General features: G+C 39.2%; 1 protein-coding gene across 5 annotated transcripts in view; it reads left to right on the top strand.

Moving 5' to 3' along the window:
* Positions 1-2685: 2685 nt before the first annotated feature.
* LOC105025713 (BTB/POZ domain-containing protein kctd15) overlaps positions 2686-15892 on the top strand; it is a 37461-nt gene continuing 24254 nt past the window's right edge. Inside the window, exons 1-4 of one of the 5 annotated variants that reach the window (XM_020051646.2) lie at positions 4883-4982; positions 5076-5135; positions 6285-6460; positions 11318-11462. In XM_020051646.2, coding sequence (XP_019907205.1) covers positions 5097-5135; positions 6285-6460; positions 11318-11462 — 360 coding nt within the window. In that variant the 5' untranslated portion in view covers positions 4883-4982; positions 5076-5096. Of the gene's footprint in view, positions 3504-3595; positions 3842-3879; positions 3928-4882; positions 4983-5075; positions 5136-6091; positions 6152-6284; positions 6461-11317; positions 11463-15892 lie in introns of those variants that run through there. The other 4 variants (XM_010896603.4, XM_010896602.4, XM_020051650.2 and 1 more) reach the window with 4 other exon arrangements.

Genomic DNA, 15892 nt, shown 5'->3' on the forward strand with positions numbered 1-15892 from the left:
ACTTTCTCATATAGGAACCTTCTGAGAAGAATGATTTGGTCAATCAATGGTCTACTTGCATTCATATTTTGTTTTCTTTCCCTGGGACGCTGTACAACATATTGAACAAGTTGAACAAGTTCTCATTCAAAGCTGAGTTCCAAGGTAAATTGGAAGGATGCTTTAGTTCATTGTACCCAGGCCCTACTTCAAATTATATCAATGGATTTCCCCAGATAAAAGCCTCCCACAGCCTACTGTAGAAACCATGGACCAATTTCAATTACTGAATGTGTCATTACCAAACACATAAACCCATTATCAAACATATACCGTTACTGGTCTACAAAATCATAGAAATCAGACATGGCCCTTCACAAAAGGGAAAAAATGCTGAAAAATAGAATAGCACATAATTGAAGTCCTTTAATTTTGGGCATCACTATTAATGACACCTGCTTTAAACCTCCAGGCTAAGTTATTATACTTATCGGGTCATGAATTAATGCATGCAACTCATTACAATCTCTCCACAGTCCCATAAAATCCTGACGGATTTTTTTTTAACGTTTTCATACGTGTTTGTAACCAACGCTGCACTGAATATATCATGTTAAATCATTCATAATATGGATTTCATTGACATTTAGCTGGCCCTAAATATATTTGTGTCTGGAGGTTAGTGTCCGTTTGATTTGGTTTGATTGTAGGACAAACTTTCTCGGTTGGTCTCGGCTGTACTAAGCATAAGATTCAATCTGTGTCCTGAAAGTAATTTTATAGAGTGGTTGAAATTTAAACACAATGTTTCTGCGTGATTAACGACTGGACGGTAAATCAGGCCCGTATCTACCATGTTATGTCATATCTTCTGATTTTTAATTATTATCAGCGTTAAAAACGCGGAATTAAAGTAGCGACCTTATTTAAATAATCAAAAGCAAAGATTTTTTAGAATTCAAGATCACCACCTGCTTCCATGACTGCCGTCGTGATGACTGTGTTGTGAAGTGAAGTCAGTCAGACCGGCAGCAATCTTGGTGTCATGAGATCGTTCCTTTAGCAAAGATTCGCTCACAGTTCCTCCTTTGAGTGTTACTCGGGGTGACGAAGGGTCGTTTTCGAGTAGTTGCAAGAGTAGATGGGTAACACAAATGTGTAAAATTAGACAAAGACTAGCTATACCTGTACAGACAGGCATAATAAGTAGCTTGGGAAAGCGTAGACGTTGAGTTGTAGAATTCTTGCTGTTGTGTAACCAGCTATATGTAATGCATATATATATAGGCTATTATCTAAACTGGCTATACGTTACCAAGATAGCTTAATTGAAAACAATAGTATCTTGACGTTGAACTTTCTAATATTTATGTGATTAGGACCCTGACTAATAAGTTACATAAACCAAGCTATAGTTGACAGTGAAAAGCTACCTACATTTATTATTAGGCGACTACATAGGCCTACGTAGCCTATTTGAAGTGAGCCTCAATCAATGTATTGACAGTCGATTTTATGCCAGTAGATTACAAGGGTAGATTATAGCTATTTTCTGTGAAAATACTGGAATTCATGACCTCGGTAGTCATGGAGTCGTAGATGCGGCCTTGCGGTAAACTTAGGATCAATCAGAAATGTGCTTACATTTCTAGAGCGATATGTAAACCTAACACTTTGGACCTTGTAAACAATGATGTCTAAAAAAACGTGTGGTCAAGAGGGGTATAAGGCCTGTAGTAAGTATACTCTAAATGCACAAGTTGACCTACTTCTCAGACTCTCCGCTAAAATCCATAAATTAAGGAAATTAACTGATGGGGCCCAGGGCAACTTTGTAAGCTATTTAAATCTTTAAATTTACAACATCCCTGCATACTTCGTGTAATTGAACTAACTCCGGGGTTGTTACTTAATGAGAAAAAATCCTGTATTCTTGCCTCCAGTTTGTACTCCTGAAGACAATGAATGTATGCCAGAGGGCAAGTTTCTCTTAGGGGGATCCAAAGGCAGCTCTGATTTCTATCCAGTTCTGGGCATCCATACGCATTTTGTATTGCGCGCCAATCACCAGACATTTATCTTACCAGGAAACCATCTCATCTACCTAGGGAGTTTTAATCTGAACAATCAGTCAAATTGGATTATAATAGACATAAATCTTAATCCTCTGATATTTACGTATGCCTTCAGTATGCCTTTCTTTGGACCAATAATCGTTTCCCACACTGGTTGGCGCCAAATATCAAGAAACCAAAAAGCGGAGCACTATGGAGTGACTATTACACAGTACAGGCTACAGTAATTACTCAGTTCAATCAATTATTCATAGTTATTTACACGCAAATAAACAAACATGCAAATAAATGAATAAAAATCAAGGTTATGTAGGCACCTGCAAAGGAACAAGGCAGAACAAATGAATATTACTTCGACTTCCACAGGGCGCATTTTAGCCTATAGGCTGTTATAAAGTGATGCAACAAGGATTTACATTTCAAATTTTGGCGTTTTATACAATAAAATATATATTTACCCAGACCGTATATTCATTTAACATGATGCATCTGTGGGCTAAAATATACAGTCTGCCTCCCTGTTTGCATAGAAAATCTTCACGGCAGACATCTCCAGCTAGCCGTGTGCTATAATTGAAATGGCGCGTTTCGCTGCAGGCAGGTTGTGAGGGCGCTTTTTGCAATAGCAGAATGCATGCATGTCGATAGACGTCATTTGGTTTTAATGGCCTACAGGAAATTTGGCGTTACTACTGGAGACATTAGGGAAGAGAGGACAGGGAAAAAAATCGCCGCATGAAAAGTATCCAAGGATATCTATTTTTAACATATTTTCTTTTATTGACACTTTTAACAAGTTAGTGCGTCTTTATAATAGCTCTATAAGTATATGACTATAAAACGTGCCCTGTTTTACTTATTTAACTGGAGAATGGAAATGTATGCCTAGCTGGAAATGCCTGCGGAAATATTACATCAGACGAAATGACAATGATTAAAATCTGCTTTTTCCCTGCTCTAAATCTATTGAGCGACGTGACACTTGCCTGATACCGAACAGCATTTAACAGTTACCCCCCTGCAAACCAGAACTTCAAACCATTACGGGGGTTGGTCTATTTTTACTTTTGCCGGAAAATACGAAAAATCTAACATTAATGATTACATCTGGTTGTAGACAAAAAAAATTGTATCAGGGAGCGAGTATCACGTTTTCGTTTTTAAAATTTGCCTGAGTGCGAGTGGAGTTGAGCTAATTGTAGCCTAATCCTTGCCCCAGAGGCGTTTGGGCAGCCCGGAGCAAGAATTCTTTTTTAGCTCTGCTCTGTTATTTAGAGACAGGATTATTGGCTTTCTTCTACTCATAACAGACCGGCAGATTCATTTAAACAAAAACGCAGTCAAGAAGCTCAAATACGAAGCAGGATTTGACCGACTCAAATTCATATAGCCTAAGTGTATACACATAAGAATCGAAAAGAGGAAGGAGAGCTCTTTTCTATGTATAAGGTAAGAACGCTGCTTTGCTTCCTGTAACGCTTTTGTGGAAAGAGCTTTGGTCTGAACAAGTCAGCCAACACTAGCTATAGATATTTAAAGCCACAGCGACCATTATTTTCAATCAATGCATCACTGCTAGATTCGCATGTTTTAGAACAGTTCGTGGATACAGTGTTGCCAGTTTCGTTCTAAAAGAGTGGGTTAGACTTGAGGAATGCTTGGGGAGGCTATTGGATGGCACTCCAGTTCTACGAAACTCTGGGCATAAGAAAAGAGAAACGCAGACATCAGGTGGTACTGATATAAACTGGCACGGATTCCCTCGGACTCCTACAATGTTTGAAACGGTATGACTAAACTAAAATATTAAGATACGATATTTTCCTTATATTATAGCCTACAGTATCAGCGAACAAACTATACTCAACACCAGGTAATTTGGAATAACTTTACTTGTAGGGCTATGTTTTGTCCTGTCTGGAATAAGATGCGAATTGTTGTCCAAGCTGTTATCTTTTCTTGACTAGGGATGCTGTTGGCATATTTACGCATTCGTTTTACGCATTGTTCGCAACTGAATCATACGTCTCTGGATCATAATTTTATGTTGGTTGATTCAAAAGACGCCATATTGTGCATCTGGCAGAATTAGGCTGTCCGTGGGCATCACTGTAAACTGTGTTTAACAGGGCAAAAGTCGATACACTATGGATCTTTTCTATACTACTATGGGTGTCCTTTGGGGTATTTAATTATTTTAATAACGCATATTTAATCACAAATATTCAGGTATTTGCTCTGTAAAGTTGCCTAATGTCATTATTTGATAGGCCCTCACTATTGCCCATGGTAAAAGCCAGCTCTTGTTACTATAATTAATATATACATACACGTATAGAAATATAAAACGTTTGTCGTGTAACAAAGAAAGTCACGGAACATATGTCAGAGTTCATCCCATTCAAACGAGTGAATGGTAATAGTTACGGCTTGTATCTTCATTGTGAGAGTATGAGGGCATCGAGTTTCTTGGCTTATTGCCTTTTAATAATGACCTCCCATATTGATCCCATCATAACTGCATGCTTTCCTTCCGTCTTGTTATTTCACTTTACCTTCTACTCGGTCAACTCCTCCCATGTTAACCCTGTGTGTGTGCTCGTGTGTGTGCTCGCAATCATTTGCTATATTCCCCCAACAATAATATCAGTATTGGTTACTGTGGCCCATGGCTATACGAAGAGGTGGGATAGCCTCATACGCGAAAAACTTCTTAAGTCTTTTGAAGTCTTTATTTCACTGGGATCTGAAATGTATCATCCAGCATGCGTATTAAATGATCATTATTCCTGCAGGCTCGTTGGTGTATACAGCGAGGCGGGCAACACCCTGGAAAATTCTGTAGTCTCCAACAACACTTTGTGCCCCAGGGCATCTCGCCCGGAGCAAAGTGCTGAATGAGCCCGGTCTTCTGTTTATCTTTTATGGGTAAACACAAAAGCCTCATAATGCGCTCCTGCTTAGAAGAACAAGTCGTTTAAATGGTTTTCTTTCAAGTTATAATAATTAAGTTTATTACAGCGGCCCACCATTTTTGCAAACATGATGGACATATATTTTTTCATGAAACCACATCTTAATGTAAGTTGTCAATTTTCATTTGAAACCAATTACTGTTAGTTTGTATTCATTTAAAAACAGGAATACATTTATTAGCTTGTCTATATTAAAAAGTGAATTACCATTTGAAGAAATTATTTAATACGTATTGATTATGTCGATAATACATTCGATTTTGTAATTGCCTGGTTGCACACAATGTTAGTGAACGGCCAGCAATTTCACGTCAGTTTTGAAACCTACCTACATCATTGCTTAACCCAACTCTGACCAGCTGCATCCGTGCACTTCGGATTGCCTGTGGCCTGAAGCGCTGCAGCCTAGTGTATGACCTGTGTTACCGAGGGGCATTGACAGGACGAGTTTGGGGAGGGATTCATTTAATGGAGAGTTCACGTATATAAATCGCTCATATGTTCACCATGCCTCCCATCCAACATCCCCGATCAGTTGAAAATGAATGTCCAAAACGTGGTCAAAAAGTTTAAAAAGTAATTGGAGGAATTCGAGAAATTAAATAAAACTCCTGAGCATTTTAACATTAACAAAACTTTATATGCCATATATTATGCACTTATTAAGTAGTTTGTATTACCATCTTGATTTATCCTATTGTGTATTTTTTTTTAGGATAAAGCATTAATTGATTGCCTGGACAATGTATGCCTATGCTATTCTTACGCTATTTTGATGAACCAGTAACTTCATTACATTTTTATTTGGATCATTTTTGTGTGGAAGTAAAAGACAGTCATGTTGGTGTTGAATGTGTGTCATAACGTGTGGTTCACTTGCAAAGTTCCTCGGGAACAAATGCCCTGGATTCCGTGTTCTCAGATTGGTGCTTGGTGTGTCTGGGCATATCACGTCTAACACATAACACGACCTTTAATTAGAATATCGCAGTTTTTTATCCTCCTAGAGGCTGACACCTAGCATTCCTTTTTCTGGAGTCCTAATAAGCATCCCCCTATCCTCCCCTCCGGTGCTAAATGAAAAGATGCAAACATAGTTCATTAGAACGGTGACAATAATTTGTAAGCTAAATATGCGACCAGACAGATGTGGAAGTGATCTGATAAGAGTCAGAATAGCAGTGGTGATACATACAGACGTTTTCGAGACCCGAATAAATTGATTTCTATGGCTTTTTCATTTACTTGTTTTCAGGAAGGAAGAAGCATGTCTCGCCTGTCTTTGACCCGGTCCCCGGTATCTCCTATGTCCACACAAGGAATCCCTCTACCGGCTCAACTGACGAAGGCGAATGCTCCGGTTCACATTGACGTCGGAGGACACATGTATACTAGCAGCCTGGCTACTCTCACCAAATATCCAGACTCAAGGTAAGGATGTTTATTTACAGTAGTGCATGTTAATGGTGTCTGTCTCCTTTTAGTTCTAATATATGCAACCCAAGGGATATTAATTTACACTTATTAGTCTTAATTTTTATTTGTTTGTAGTGGATTTTACATTGATACGTTTTGTATTTCAGTGGTGTCTTACCCACCAATACTGCCTATGTGTAGCTGTGAACTATATTTTGTTATTACATGTTTATTGCACACATATAATGTGTTCATTGCTGTAGTTGTCTATTTAATCATTAATTGAAAATATGCTACAGGTTGAGGAACTTTTGTAGGCTATGGAGAGGGGAAGTGTCACCATTCATTTCCCTATTATAGTAATTAAAACCATTTATCTGCTATAATGTTGAAATGATTCACTATTTCTAAGCCAATCATGCAACTTTACTGTAATGCGATTTGCCATACCATCTATTGAAATTATTGTAACTTGATGCTTGATTTTGTACTAAAGAACCAAAGTAAACATATATTAGTTTGTAGGAAAATCTCAGAAAATGGTTTGAGAAAGAGTTTCAACATAAGCCTTGGATATTCTCACAAAACTGAAAAAAAAATCCAGTTTCTTAAACTGACAATTGTTTATTGTTATTATAATGTCACGTTTGTCATCGCTGTGTGTTCTTTTTTCATAAGAGGGTTGGAATGCAAGACAGGACAAGACACTGCAGGTATATAGTACCTGAGTTAATGTTTTGGGTGTTATTACCAGAATTCTGCGCACATTGCCAGCCTTCCTATAACATTAGAATGGCAATTTCGGTAAATCTGATATATTTGGATGACTTCTCAGAAGTTCAAATACTGTTGGTTTGATATGATCTCACTGTCCATCCTGTTCATGTATGTACATTCTGCCACCATGTTATTTTACACTTACGTTCATATTATTTATTCCGACTTTACACAAACGTGTACCTTGTATAATGATGTCACACGTGGAATATTCAGTACATTATATGTACATACTGAACAACCAGGGTTGAAAAGCCATAGGGATAGAACATACATGCTGTTGTTCAGTAAGGAGCTCAGAAGCAGTGCTTTTACAGTAAGAGTAATGACAGGATACCACTGTGGATGTGAGAGCCTCCTCAGTGTTCAGCACAGTCTCCCTCAGGGGGGCACTTTCCTCTGGAGCCCGTGGAGGAGGAGCCCTTTTGTGTGAATTAGGATAATGGCTGACAGAAAGTAAAACAATTACACTGCAATAGCCAGACGTATATGCAGTGTTTTTAGGGGACACCCCCGGTGTGGAAGAGAGATGCCTAGTCCTACAGTATCTTCCACCATCCAGGATACACTGAAAGTTGACAATTAAAGATCAAGGTTAAAAGAATTTTAAGTTGATGATTACTTTTAATAGATTGCTGCGTTAATAATGCAGAGTGCGAAGAGAAACTTAGTCTAGTAACTAATGTCTGGTTATTCATCTTCCTCTCTACAGACCATATTAAGGTGCAAGGGTCATCAAACATTGATACGCGCTCTGGGGAGTTCATAGTTAAGGAGAGAAGCTTCAGAGCTCTAGCTATTCAACAGAGGTTTAGGAAATTGGATGAATATTCAATAGACATGAAAGCCATTCCGCAGACAAGGGACCTACATATTTCTGAAATGACCCTTGACACTTGTTTTATTTTGAAAGTTTCTCTGGAATTTCCTATTAATGAGTGATACCAAACTCATGTCTACATGAAGATGCAACAAGGTCACACCAATAGTATTACCCAATGACAGTATTTATAAATGAAGTTAACAAGTCAGACGTGAAGGGATGTTTGAACCTGCAGTTAACGGCTGCACTTGTCCTGACCCATTCACACCCCAAGCCATGGGTTTCAGACTCTAAACGGTCTGAGTCTGACATGTGAGGGTCCATAAGTTGCCTACCTACCGCCCGCTCAACCCTGCTGCCTCTACTCAGCACCGCTGAGATGGGAGATCAGAGATGCTTCTGTCCTTCACAAACTCCCACATTCGCATTCTCTCTCTCTCTCTATGTCTCGTGGTGTCTCTTTTGGTCTCCCTCTCTCTCTCTAAACCTGTCTGACATGACAGAAACATAGCAAGGTGAGAGCGGGGGTCCGTCTTTCAGGTGCTGAGGGCTCCCAATCGGTGATTTACCAAAAGGAAACACTGAGACAGAGGGAGATATCGAAATGGAGAGAGGGGAAAAGAAAGAAAGAAAAGAAAAACAGGCAGCATTTTAATTGCTTTAAAAAAAAGTTGAGATGAAAAACAGAGTTAGCCTGGAGGGTTATGGTGAAATTCTAGCTGGAAGAATTGCAAGACCATATGAGAAAGGAACACCTCAGGCATAACAGGGAGATGAGTATTGGTTTTTTATAAAGCATTTTGCATCGATTTCCAGAGAGAAAGGGAGAATGAGAGAGGGGGAAAGATGGAGTGGGAGAAAAAGAGAGGAAAAGCGTGGGGGGGAAGAAAAGAAGAGAGAGTGAATCTTTGCACTGCCTCTCTTTATACAGTTAACAGGAAAATAAAAACAGAGCAAATTCTACATGATAGGATTCACTATACCTGATGAAGACCTTTGATACAAACACTGTGTTTACAAAATTCTAAATGCTAATGGAAATTCAATGCAATTAATTTCCAAGTTTTAAACTATAATGTCAATACTGCTGTGTGTGATTCCCATTTTCACTCTCTTTCTGGTGTTACATGTGTCTTGTAACAGGATTTGACAGTCACTGGGCAAAAGTAGCTTGTGTGAATTTTACTTTGTGGTGATTTTCTTTGTGGTACTCAGCTGACCTAAAAGCTGTTTGTGTGATTAAAGAGCCGATTACATCAAAACGATGATAACGGCAAAGTCTTCTTTTGGCCAAAGTCTGTTTTGAGGAGATGGGAGGGAAATATGCAGTGAAGCTGTTTTGAGGAGAAGGGAGGATAATATGCAGTGAAGCTGTTTTGAGGAGAAGGGAGGATAATATGCAGTGAAGCTGTTTTGAGGAGATGGGAGGGTAATATGCAGTGAAGCTGTTTTGAGGAGATGGGAGGTTAATATGCAGTGAAGCTGTTTTGAGGAGATGGGAGGTTAATATGCAGTGAAGCTGTTTTGAGGAGATGGGAGGTTAATATGCAGTGAAGCTGTTTTGAGGAGATGGGAGACTAATATGCAGTGAAGCTGTTTTGAGGATATGGGAGGGCAATATGCAGTGAAGCTGTTTTGAGAAGATAGGAGGGTAATATGCAGTGAAGCTGTTTTGAGGAGATGAGAGACTAATATGCAGTGAAGCTGTTTTGAGGAGATGGGAGGGCAATATGCAGTGAAGCTGTTTTGAGGAGATGGGAGGGTAATATGCAGTGAAGCTGTTTTGAGGAGATGGGAGGGTAATATGCAGTGAAGCTGTTTTGAGGAGATGGGAGGTTAATATGCAGTGAAGCTGTTTTGAGGAGTTGGGAGGGTAATATGCAGTGAAGCTGTTTTGAGGAGATGGGAGGGTAATACGCAGTGAAGTTGTTTTGAGGAGATGGGAGGGTAATATGCAGTGAAGCTGTTTTGAGGAGATGGGAGGGTAATATGCAGTGAAGCTGTTTTGAGAAGATGGGAGGGTAATATGCAGTGAAGCTGTTTTGAGGAGATGGGAGGGTAATATGCAGTGAAGCTGTTTTGAGGAGATGGGAGGGTAATATGCAGTGAAGCTGTTTTGAGGAGATGGGAAGGTAATATGCAGTGAAGCTGTTTTGAGGAGATGTGAGGGTAATATGCAGTGAAGCTGTTTTGAGGAGATGGGAGGGTAATATGCAGTGAAGCTGTTTTGAGGAGATGGGAGGGTAATATGCAGTGAAGCTGTTTGAAATGTTACTCTAAATACTCTTAACTGCCACTTCAGCAGAAAACCATGTGACTCAAGCAAATACATGTGTGAAACAGGATGTTAATAAGTGCTTGAAACCCCATGCCAATCATCTGTCTAATAATGACCAACATAAATGTTGTTATTCTCTTCCTTTTCTGGCAGCTATAGGCCTATTTCTACAATAGTGCAGATCTAAGATGAAATTAATTAACAAATCATTGAGAGCTACAGGTACCTTAACAACCTAAAAAAATATGAGATAAATTAGGAGTTGTCCAACCATATCTCAAGGCATCGATCGACAGTATATGGTGCGATGAAAGCAAACAGATTACAGCAATTCCCAGGCTTAGACTTGATGAGCCCCTGTAGCCAATATCACAGCTAACTCCATATTCAATCATTTGAGAGGTCAACTATGGATGGGTATTCAGCAGCTACAGAAGATACGTCCATTATGAATGGCATTGTCCTCCATTGATTTGCCTGAAAATCTGTATGTGTTGGTTATCTTAGAAAAGTCTGAAGTGTCTTTGTTGGGTGTTAGAGAGTGAATGCTGATTCTCACTAGTGAACATCACAAGTTGTTTTAAAAAAGAAGTAACTGAATGTTCAAAACATTTGCGTTATCACATGGAATTATATGATTCACATGCTCTAGAGACAGATATGTCATCTTTAATTGAGGTTTATCCCTACATATTTTTTTCTTGGAGAATTTGCTAATAAACCTTTAAAAATGAACTACATGTATAAAAGTCTAGAAGTACCAGCTGACCAAGAATCAATGTCGTCCTCGTCTAGCAGCAGAAAGTTCCCTTCCAGTATCACTGGAACACTGGATATGTACCTAAAGCTACGTTCAACTAGAAGCTAATACATTTGAGATTACATTCTAGAGTTCTAATACATTTAGCTAATAAAGCACAGGAATTGTTTCACACATTTGAAGGCTGCCACTCAACTCACCCGTATTCTTCTTTGTGTGTGTTTCAATCTCCAGAATCAGCCGTCTGTTTAATGGCACAGAGCCCATTGTGCTGGACAGTCTGAAACAGCACTACTTCATCGACAGGGATGGGGAGATTTTTCGCTTCATTCTCAGCTTCCTCAGGACCTGCAAACTTCTCCTCCCAGATGACTTTAAGGTACATTATAATCTGTCTTTGCGCACCATAAAACTGTGCTCTATGAACTCACACAGTTACAGATATAAATGGCATTGATTATTAAAAGTTTGCAGTTCCTTCAAAACGGAAAATGATTTCCAGCGTTCGTTTTAACTGTCTGGATAAGATTGTCTGCCGATTATTTGCTAAACAACTAATATTTAAACATCATACAAATATTTTGGGCTTTACATTTACATTCAGTAGCTGCCCAGATCAACATGTGTAATTTTTTTTCTTAATAAGATTTGTAATTCTCAAGTATAGATAGTCCTCACCGATTTATCATTCATCATACACCAGCAGAAATAGCAATGGGCCTCATTCACCAACTGTTTAAGAAGAAATTCCTTCTTAAAACCCACTTACACAGTTTCCACGGAGATTCTGACATTCCTTTCTTATTTGGGTTTTGTACTTAGGTAATAACAGAATCTACACACACTCAAGAGCACACTTACGCACATTTGAGTGTGGTCATGTTTGTGCCAAATGATTAGTTACTGTGTTTTCTTCAATTCTACAGTTTTATAATATATATGATTGAAATGATATATTTCATCATTAATAAAAAAAATATATAATTTACATTATTCTTCTGTTAGGCAATATTCTTTTTTTTACTTCCCTGTGCGCCCTCACTGAACGAGTAATAGCATCCCATCTTTTTTTGTTGTTATTTTATATCCACTAATGACGCTACTGAATATGACAGCTTGTTTGCTGTTCACTTCCTGCAGCAGTACCTCCACTCCAGAACTACAGAAGTTTCTTTTACGTTTTGGGGCTCCACCATGTTTAGACTTTGGTTTGGGCGTTCTTGACCTCTCTCTCAACTTTTGTTTTGAATTTCTGTGTGTGATTTCTGTGTGTGCACACGGCCCTGCAGTCTCATGCCCTTTTATGAGGATTGGTGGGGCGTTTACTTATGCTAATTAGGAACAACTGGCACATGCTTTCAATTTACAAGGACAACAGGATTAATCATAACAAGAAGATAGGTACGAACAATTCTGTGGTTTAAGAACACGTCATGAACCTGAAACTATTCTTAGGACCTTTCTAAAGAACAAAATCATGAAAAAACGAACAATTTGTTGAATGAGGCCCAGTGTTGTGAGATGTGGACCAAAGCACACTGCTATTGTTTAAAGCAAGGATTTCTATAGAGGTTACTGTAGGCCAGGTCAAATTACAGCCCCTGTTCATCCTGTACAACCAAAATGCCACCTCAGGCATTGCCTCTCTTTCTGCTTTCAGTACAGTGCCATGAATGTGTGGAACTCCAGTACCCCTAAAAACACACATTTTTGTGTTGCCCTGGCAAATTCAGATGATTTAACTCATTGAGGGCTTGATGATTAGTGGACAAGTTGAATAAGTTTTGCTTGTCCGGGGCTCCAGCAAAAATGTGTGCGGTTGCCAGATGTTCAGGATTGGAGATAGGGAAAACTAGTGTAGAAGAGCTTGTGAAGGAAGTAAAATAGTAGAGTGGGCGAGAGTGTGAGTCTTACTGAGGGGACTGCATGTGGAGGGAGTGTACTGTTGGAAATGTCTAGAGACGGACAAACACACACACACACACACACACACAAACTAACTAAAATACACACTTTTATAGTGTGCTTTATCTGGGCCACTGGAGCTACTCGTCCATGTTAGCCCACTGATGCTGCACACACCTGGCTCCTGTTTTAACGTGTGCATGAGGATGCTTCCTAATGGACGCACTGGGCATACCAACTGGCTCTGGAAATAAACACAGTGTTGTTTTAAAGTTATTCTACTCAGCAACACAGCAAAGTTTCAAATTGTTTATGAAGTTATGCCAAATTGTCCGCGATGTAACAGCATTGATCAAAACAAAAATACTTAAATGTAAAGTTGTCTATGGTTGGGGATGACTAATTGTAGTATATTTAGTTCTCTATTTTTTCCGGTACAGTTCAATCCCTTTAAGTTCATCCTATTTTACTGATGTCCTTGTGTTTTCTGTGGGCTTATTATTAGTAGTTTCTCACTCTCTCCAAGGGGAGTACAGTATAGGCAGAACCCCCTGGCTAACTTTCAAGGCTAAGCATTAAGGCGTAATGAGAACTGACCTGAACAAAACTGAATACATGAAAACGTCCTTCCTTACAAAACATTTTCAGCAAATGACATTTTGGTTTAGTGCAGGTCTGATCAGCCAGTGTAGCCTGTTGTATAAAATCTGTTATTGTCCACTCACATTCCACCCTGACAGCTTAAAGTCATTACATTCATATAGATATATATATTCCTTCTAGTGGTGTAGTGTGGGTAAAGTGTAAGTACACAGTTTACCCACCTTTAGTATAAAGATGCATTAAAAGTATACAGGTCTTTTTTCTACTGCTAGCAGCGATCAGTATATCCACCAATTTGTTTTACCACTAGACCACGGATTCCCATGCATTATCCAGCCAGCTCCCCCTCTGTTGATCTGCATACCTTTCAATTTGCATGAACTCTGAAAAAAATGCTAATAAGGTTAGGCGGAATTGAGTGTGTCCTTATCTGAACACAATCAGGCTTGCCGTCGCCCCGGGCCTGGGTTTCTTGTGCTGCTGGCAGCCATGCTGCTGTGTGTTTTGCTAAATCAATGTGAAAGTCTGCTGAGCAGAAAAGGAAAAAATATTCAGCATATATCAAAAGATATAACAATACTCACCATTAATATTCTTTCCACATTACATATTTCAGACATTATTTGGTGTGCTCTCTGAAAGCACGACTAGTATCATACATACTCATATTATTAGGCGTGCTTTCTTCTTCATTTTACTCTCTTTTTGCCTGCGCTACAGCTTAAACCTTTTACGATATCAACACAAAGCCCCATTTCAGTATTTCTATACACCTCTTTTACTCCCTTTTACTCCCTTTTACTCCCTTAGCCCCCCAGTGTCATCATATCCATCATATCCTGTGTCATCACCACAATTCACAGCAGGCCCTACTCACCTGATGACTTCACATAGCTTAGCAGGGTCATGAAGGAGTTGTTACAGCTCAATAAGACCAGGGAATCGTGGCTGACGAGTCACAGTCAAGGCTTGAACCTGCATTGTGGTGGTCAGCTTGGCTTTTACGAAGGACAGCTATGCAATTTGGGAGGCCTTGATAGCTTTTACACTTTTTGAACTATAATACCATTTAAATTAGTTCTAATGCATTCCAGTCTGGGGAAAAGGTGGATAAATGTACAGTATATGGGAAACGTTTGCAATTGTGGCAGATGTTTTTCTACTACATGTTTAAACAATTAACACCAAACCAACATTGAGATGTTCAGACTGGCTCGACTTGAACATGAGCTAAATTAAAACCATAGTAGTACAGCTTTGGCCTGCTAAGCTATTAGACAAATGAATGTTTTAAGGCTATACTAAATTTGAGTTCTCTAAACTATAAACAATTCTTTGTCTACATTTCCAGACATTAGCATACATAACCAACTAACTGGGGGGGCAAGGTGGCCTAGTGCTACTTTGGACAATCATATGGTAATGATTTTATGGTCATAGTTTATAAATAGACATTTGTACTCCAGCGTTCGCACATTTTATTCAGACATTGTGGTTGTTGGAAAATCTGAGGCACAAAACTGAGTTGGCTTGCTAAAAGCATTTATTACATTACCGTTTGATAGCCAGCTATGCAAGAATGAGGAACACTGGTGCATAAACCTTTAATGTTATGTTCAGAGCCTCGTTGCATTAGCAAACGTAATATAGTCTAGAAATGAATTAAACATATGCACTTTGCACTGATGTGCAAAGTTTACTCTGATGTTTTTATTCTCCTTACTCCATTGCTGCTTATTGTTGCAGGCAGCTTATTGACGGCCTCTGAAGTTTGCTTGTCCTTGTCTTTACACACACGCTCCACACCAGACATTTGGAATCTGCCGTAGTTTCATTGACTCGCCCCATCAGCCATGACCCGTTTGGAGCTGCGGCATCCGTGATGAAAACCAGGTCTCCTTCGTAGAGACCTGCTCTTTCTGTTGTTCCCTGTCAGACGATGCTACATCACTGGCAGATACATGCAGAGGTCTGGAGGATACTGTTCTTAAACACTGAGGAACTGTGTGTGCATCAGCGCTGTTGTTGCTTGCTCCTTGGGGTTTCAGGCTGGCTATTTCCTAAAGGCACTGTGACAATTGCTGGTGTAAAAAGGGCTTTATAAATGCATTGATTGATTGATTGTTCTTGTTTCCATCTCCTTCAATCACCCAAGTTATCCTTAAACAGACCAGGTGGTAGGACTGGCTTTCCTTTAAGTGGAATGTGATAATTTGGTGTTAAAAGCTTTTCTCCCTTTGTCAATAACATTCTGGAAAAGCCTTTATACTCCTCAAAGAATGTTTTGTTCCTTTAACTCAA

The sequence above is a fragment of the Esox lucius genome, chromosome 2 (assembly GCF_011004845.1).
Source record: "Esox lucius isolate fEsoLuc1 chromosome 2, fEsoLuc1.pri, whole genome shotgun sequence".
In the NCBI taxonomy this organism is placed as follows: domain Eukaryota; kingdom Metazoa; phylum Chordata; class Actinopteri; order Esociformes; family Esocidae; genus Esox; species Esox lucius.